At 35.9% G+C, this 7727-nt stretch overlaps 1 protein-coding gene across 2 annotated transcripts in view; it reads left to right on the forward strand.

Moving 5' to 3' along the window:
• The window catches only part of LOC117121751, an 11453-nt gene that overhangs the window by 1106 nt on the left and 2620 nt on the right, over nucleotides 1–7727 (forward strand). For both annotated transcript variants that reach the window (XM_033267048.1, XM_033267050.1), the window contains exon 2: nucleotides 1146–3529. In XM_033267048.1, coding sequence (XP_033122939.1) covers nucleotides 1154–3529 — 2376 coding nt within the window. In that variant the 5' untranslated portion in view covers nucleotides 1146–1153. The remainder of the gene's footprint in view (nucleotides 1–1145; nucleotides 3530–7727) is intronic.

Below are 7727 nucleotides of genomic sequence, written 5' to 3' on the forward strand. Positions count from 1 at the left end.
ATAATACATCATGTAGCATAGCTCTTCTTAACGAATGTAGTCCTATAAATAAATGTATAAGGAAATTGTGTAATAAAATGCTTCTGGCAGGATTCGAACCTGCGGGAGGTCGCAGAGGTTCGAATCCCGCCAGTTGCATTTTATTACACATAACCATTAGACCACAGAAGCTTCATGGTTGAACAGGTTCAAATACCGCCAGATACACTCTATCACAATAGGACTAATGGTTATGGTGCTCGACTTGACGGCGGGAGGTTGCAGGTCCGATTCCCGTCAGAGACATTTCATTACACAATTTCCTTATTCATTTATTTATAAGACTGATTAAAAAAAAATACAGTAGTGATTTATAATTATTTTGGCAATTTCCGTGCACTTTATTTAGGCTCTAGAATGCTGCTATTGTAGGCTACAATCTACATACAGGTATAGGCCGAGGCTAGGCTGCACTGTGTAGGTAATAAAGAAAAAAAATAACCTTAACCGTTACGGTACTGATCAACCAAACTTAGTCTAGGAAACAGGCTGGTGATAATAGTCCTGGTTGGTATGGTACATCCTAATGCCAGTACGTTTAATAAGTTGTTATGTCATATGATGATCATTATCATCGGCAGTAAATACAAACACCTATGATTTAATTTTGGATTTAAAAATAACTGCAAAATAATACTCTTGCATCAAATGGGGAAGCTTCATTTTTTTTTAATGCTGCGATAGTATTTGCCATAAATAATATTCTTGACTTAGGCCTAGGCCTTAAAGGTACCTCAGCCGGCGACGACTCCACTGGAGCAATATGTTCGCCTTGACAGCGGGAGGTCACAGGTTCGAATCCCGTCAGAGGCATTTTATTACACAATTTCCTTATTCACTTATTTATAAGACTACATTCGTTGAGAGCTATGCCACACGATGTAGTATTATGTCGTTTATTCGAACACAGTATTTAATTACCATTCTTTGATAATTTATATAATAATTTAACAGTGTTAACGGCTATATATATATATATTTATATATATTTATATATATATGTGTGTGGGGGGGGGGTGTGGGGGTGTGTGTGGTGTGTGTGTGTGTGTTGGCCGGTGTTTATGTATATTTGATATAATGCTTAAATTACTTTTATTGTCTTTCAGTTTATACAATGAGTTTCAAAGAAATAAATGACAGACTTAAACTTATTGAATTCCATGCTAATTGGAATCTTGAAAATACATCTAAAACATTTGCGCCACTAAAAGAGTCCATTGATGAGTATCTCCAAAACAACGCATCCATTGAAGCACACTTTTTCAATAGCTACATATGTATGTCAGGTATTAAGGGAATAGGATATAAAGACATTTTGGAAGCGAAAGAAAGCAATGAAACAGCTTATCGCCTGATAAATGAAATAGAAAATGAGCCAATAAGAGATGGTTATAAATCGATATATTTGGCTATGCGTTGCTGGTTGGCATTGAAAAATGAAAAGGAATCATTTAAGGAATTGGAAGAACTTAAGGAACTAGATAAAAAGCATCAAGCATCGGGAACACAAACGATGTTCCAAGCTAGTATTCACGCCACAAAAGGATTTGCCTTTTCAAGATTATCATTTGCTAGATACTACGAAAGTGAAATAGAGCTAAAACTAGCTACTGATGCCTGTCCCGACAATGTAGAATGGTTGTTTATGTTTGGACTCATAAAGTGGCGAAAAGGTAAAAGTGGTCTTGGAAGATATTTTACTTCATCTAATCTAGATAATGTTGAAATTATTATGAACAAAGTTTTGGAATATAAGTCTGATCACGCCTACGCTATGGCGATTTCAGCAGATATAAAACGAAGAAAATATGAACATAAAAACAAGGAATTTCAAGATTGTAAAGATGCGAGTGACTTACAACCAGAAAGAAACCAAGAATACTACGTTAGTAAAGAGCATGAACTCTATAAAACAAAACTCAATGATATAAGTAATATAATATCAATACTTGTATCATCAATGCATAACGCTCTCAGACCAAAAATATTGAGCATAGTGGCACAAAGCTTTATTCGAATGGGTTCCGCGTATTCTGTAAAAGATAAATCCAGTAGCACTGACATTCAACAAACGGTTCCTATGCCTAAAGAGCTGCGAGTCTTATGCTCTTCTCAATTGCAATCCGGATATTTTTTAGCAGCCCGCAATGTCATCGATTATGCTAAATCCCGCTTTAAAACTGCTGCATGTATAATTTCTCAGGAAGCAGTACTTCGTCGCGAACAAAATAATACTGAACAAGAATTGAGATGTCTTGAATTGGCTATCAAATTAAATCCGGCCAACATTGCAGCCAAGATAGAAAAGACAGTTGCACTAACACGTATTGGAAGACAAGAAGAAGCTTTAGAAATTTACGATACTCTTCCGCTTAATTTCAAAGATTATCCCTTTGCATATTTTGATATAAATTACGCATTTGCAATGTACTTGAACGCTGAACGTAAATATGATGAGGCACTTTCAAAAAATAAAAAGTGCTTAGAAATCGCATTCGAGTCGTTTGTAAAAGAAGGTACATCAGAATGTGTTGAATTTTATGAAGAACAAAATAGAGGAATTTGGTCCGTTATTAAATATCTAAAAAGAAATTGGGAGATTAAGCGAAAGACGGACCCTTATGATATTAATCCCAAGCTTAATCTTGCTGAACTCAATGAAAAACTTCAAAAATATAGGAATGCTTGTTTTTATTATCAAGAAGCCTTAGGTACACTTCTTCAAAGTAATGAGCAACATAATCGGCATCAAGAATTAAATATCCGGATTGGGTTAGCAAATGTTACACTGAAGTCTGGTAACGTAAGCGTAGCAAGTACAATGCTAGCATTTCTGGACGGTATGGATGTGCGAGAAGATGAAGCAGATGAAAGGTTGAAAATTCTTGACATGAAGGCATATGTGGCAGTAGCTGAAGGCGAGAAGGCAGCTAAGTCAGGCGACCAAGAGGGAGCGTTAAAGCACTTCATAAAAGCAACGAAAACTGGCAACCTACAGGGTGCAAATAAATTGTTAGCATTAATCGGAGAAAATAAATATGATAAACATTTTTTTCTATACTGTGCTTTAATTAAACAATGTGTCGCGGCAAACACTGGTAAGGACAAATCAATGTTGGAAAACGATCTTCGTGAACTTGTGCTTTCTTATGATGGTGACTGTTTAATGAAAAACACTTTAAATGAATTACGTCAATGCCAACTTGAAATGGAATATAATTACTTATTGTCTCGTCTATACTCCTGTATGAAGATTAGTATTGTAATTAACAAAGCTCGTAGCATATTAAACTATGCAGTGACAATGTTTAGAGACAAAAATTATCCAGAGGCTAAGGAAAAGGAAGAATGGAAAGACAATTGCGATTTCTTTATAATTTACGATAGCACAGCAGATGAAGTTGAAAACAAAATTGTCAAAAAATTAAAGAAGAGAGGATGGACAGATTTTCGAAATAAGTTTACAAATCTGTTAGATTTTCTTGTGGCAGTAAGTATCTGCATTTGACATAAATTTTGTTTTACTCATGTTCATCTTTAGACCTACTTTCTTGCTTTCCATTTCAAGATCTTCCAGCATCCTTTTTAGGTGGTTTCTTGGTTGACTTATAACAACATCATCAGCAAAACGAAGATAGGTGAGATTTTTTCTGTTTATGTTTACTGCCATTTGGTCCCACTAGATTGACTTGAATATTTCTTCATGGGTTGCTGTAAATTACTTAAATTACTGCCTGACTCCCTTTTTTTGTCTTTGATGATGTTAATGTATTTGTTGTCTGTTCCTTGTTTTTGTAGGGCTTCTATGACTATCTTTGTCTGAACTGAGTCAAATGCCTTTTGTTAGGCTATCCATAATTCTAGATTGAATTCTTGACATTTCTCTCGATGCTGATTCATTGTATGGATGTGGTCTGTTGTGGAGAAGTCCTGCCTAAATCCAGCCTGTTCTCTAGGTTGATTTCAATCCAGATCTAGATCCGACCACCTAAGGAATACAGAACGCTAAGCTACAGCACCACCGTACCCCTTCTCGCTTTACTCCTTTTAGGGGCGTTGAGGAGTACAATCCAGATCCAGAACTAGTATAGTTTCTAGCCTGCAGGTAAGAATTCTGCTGTACTTTCTGTACAGGTTTGACTGATGGGGGCGATAGTTTGTCATTTCTTTCTTATCTCCTTTTTTTGTGAATCAGGACCATGTTTTCCTCTTTCCATTTGGCAGGGATTTTTTCTTGAACAAGACAGTCTGTGAATAACTTCGCAAGTTCTTTTTCTATAATTAACTGTCCTTCTTTTATCTGCTCTGCGAGTAAGCATTTCCCCAATTTCATTTTATTGACAGCATGCCTGACTTCCCAGCTTGTTATTGTAGGTATTGATGCTTTATTATAATTGTGTGGTTGTAGTTCCTAGTGGTGCTTCGTTGCTGTTGTATAGGTCTTTATAAAATTCCTTGACTCTGTTTAGGATTTGATCTTGGTCATGGATTGTTTCTCCTCCTTTTTTCTTTGGACAGTTAATCTTTTGTTTACTTTCCTAGCCTTTTATGTTTTCTTTAGACCTCTGTTATTCTCAATAGTTAATTTAATTTCTGTAGCGTTGTTATTTCTAATATCTTCTCTTAGTTTCTTCCTAATTGTTTTACATGTTTCTGCATATTCTATGTTTCGCCTACTGTTCCCATTGTTTTTTTTATCTCCCTCCTTTTTTCCATTAGTTTTTTGGTTTCTTTAGACATTGTATCGATCTTGTGCTTTTGCTTGTTTTTGCCTGCAACTTTTACAGTCGAGTCTTGTATTATTCCGGTAATGATGTCATGCCTTCCAGTCTAGTGTTTGTTTATGAGGCTCGGTCTCTCTGATTTCGGTTTCTAAGCTTTCAAGTCTGTTCGATAGTTCTAACTGAAATCCTCTTCTTTTCTCATTTAACTTTGTTAAATTGCTTTTGGGTGTTTGCTTTTGAATAGTTTTTTTCTTTCTAGTCTTGTGTTAAACTTTACTTTTGTCATCACTAACTTATGGTCGCCTCCTTTGTTCACCTTGTTGAAAACTGTGACAAATTTTATGATTTCTGGTTTGTCTGCAAGGATCAGATAAATTTCATTTCGGGTTCTTCAATTTGGGCACCTCATGTCCGTTTACGATGGTCCTTTTTTCTAAAGAATGTGTTCACGATTTTGAGGTGGTTTATTGCAAATTCTACAAGTTGGTCTCCCCTGTCTTTCACCATATCCAAATTGGCCTACTACTCCTCGATCACTATGTTCAATTTTACCTACTTTTGCATAGAAGTCTCCGATTATGAGTGTGTAGTGTTCCTTCTTGCCATTTAAAATTTCTGTTGTGTTTCATAGTGTTGCTCTATTTATGTATGTTTATGTTGGTGCATAAAATGTTCATGTTGTATCTTTTGTTTATCTTAATATTCAGAACAGCTAATCTGTGGTTTATTCCTTTTATTTCTATATTATTTCCTGCCAAACTTTTATGGATTATAAATCCATCAGTTATAATATAGCACATCAAAATATCGAATGCTAGATTTTTCATCGTTATTATTCTTAGCCTAGGATTTCTCAAACTAATGCAGCATAAACAGGGGCGAATCCAGCGGGGGCCACAGGTGGAGGCTGTGCTCCCCCCCCCCCCGTCAACCCCCATGAGGGGAAAAATTGAGGAGAGTTAAAGGGAAGAAAGAGGGAAACAAGTAAGTGTACCCATGAGTTCAGTATTGGATCCAGCAGTGGGAGCAAGGAGAGCTTGATTATTGTACTACTCACTCATTTTTAATGTTATATTGATTTACGACAAACACAACGCATTATCCCCGACGTCAATTTTTTCCAACGATGTAAAAAAAGGGCCAAAAGATGGAGACCTAATACTGAGTTTTTTAGCTATTATCACGGAATGTAGAGTACCCAGCTATTATAGAACAGCTATCCATGCTCAGTGGCGTAACGCACATGCGCTCTCGTGCGGTTGTCCGCATGACAACCGACCTGCGTTGCCCCTACCTATAGGGTCCAGTCAAGTATGGTCCTCACACTATAGCACACCCTGATCTAATAATAATGTGTCTCTGACATCGACAGTAGGACATAACCATAAAACCTTGAAGCCCTGGGCCTCTTTTTATTGCGAACTTTAGATCAGCTTCTTTTCGAGATGGGCTTCTTTTCAATATGGGCTCCTTTTCGAGGCTACTCTTGCAAAGTAAAGAGGTGTGTGGGGGGGGGGCTTCTTTTCAAAATGAATTCTGTAAATTTTGTGAATTTATCCTATAAAACAATAAAATAAAGGCCACTGTAACATCAATCTGTGTCATGGAGTGGATTTAACTGGCATTAAATCACCTATAACTATACTGTATCAACCAAGCTTGTTCATAATTTATTATTATTTTTATAAAATTCATGTACAGTTTATGTACTGTACTATCTCGAAAACAAGTCTATGCTATCTTGAAAAGAAGCCCATGGGCTTCATTTCCAGTGGGGGTGGGATACCCAGCCTGCGAGGACCCTCTACATTTGTAAAAAAAAAAAAAAATTGAGATGAAATATTCCAATTTTGAGGTGGGTGTGAACTACCTATTGATCTCCCCCACCCCGTCAGAAACTTTATGGACCCCGTCAGGAAATTTCTGGATCCGCCCATGATAAAAACTTCCAAAATGCTATCTATAAAAAATAACTACCGTATTATATAATGCCGACGTTGAATTAATAGTTATAGAGACACTTTAGTCCAGTCGAATATTTTTCTACTTCTTTCAAACAATAGGTAATCAAAATATGAAAAATGATGGGGTATGAGGGACTACTAAACTTGATTGATTGTGTTTTTATATAGTATACAGTTAATAACTGAATAGTTATCACACTCTATGCGTAGACAGTAATTATTTAGGCTTACCAGAGCAATTTAACAATTGATTGATTAGTACATACCAATTGTGTGGAAACCATTTCAAAGTACTGTCACTCCCTACTTGAATTCATCCCCAAAACAGTAGAACGACGAGAACTTGACATTGGCAATATTGTGTGTGTGTGTCGGGGGGGGGGGCGGTTGGGGTTGTGTGTGTATATATACGTATATGTGACCTGCAAAATTTGTTCGCTAGGTGTTTACATTATAGAGACATTAGACAAAGTATTAAGACAAAGTCAAATATAAATTTAGTAAAACAAAATACGTTTATTAAAAAGCTATTTAAACCATAAAACTTAAAACTTAGAAGATAAAACTCAAATAAGTTGGAGATTATATTATTATTAAATTAAGTTTATATTATTTATTACTAATTAAATCGGCCTATGTTTGTTATATTTTATTACTTATTACATTATTAAGTATTATTTACGGTAAGTATTGCAACACATGGAGCTACAAACACCTCCATGCTTGCTGCCAGTCTCCAATCATCCCCCTTATCAAAAGTTGATTCTAAAACAATGTCGACAGTCGCTGACCTACTATGACTCATGCTCATTCTAAAGATAAGCAAGTGGCCTGGCCACAGTACCCAAGAGTTACTACAGTACTGTATTGTATTTGTTTAATGGTATGTGAGGAATGATCAATTTCAAACACCCATATATCTGTCTCTTATACACATCTAGATGTGTATAAGAGACAGCAATTGTATTATTCATTCTGTTATGGCAATTATGTTTATAGA

Source organism: Anneissia japonica, unplaced genomic scaffold, assembly GCF_011630105.1.
Source record: "Anneissia japonica isolate Jap-2015-1 unplaced genomic scaffold, ASM1163010v1 scaffold287730_len121977_cov127, whole genome shotgun sequence".
Classification (NCBI taxonomy): domain Eukaryota; kingdom Metazoa; phylum Echinodermata; class Crinoidea; order Comatulida; family Comatulidae; genus Anneissia; species Anneissia japonica.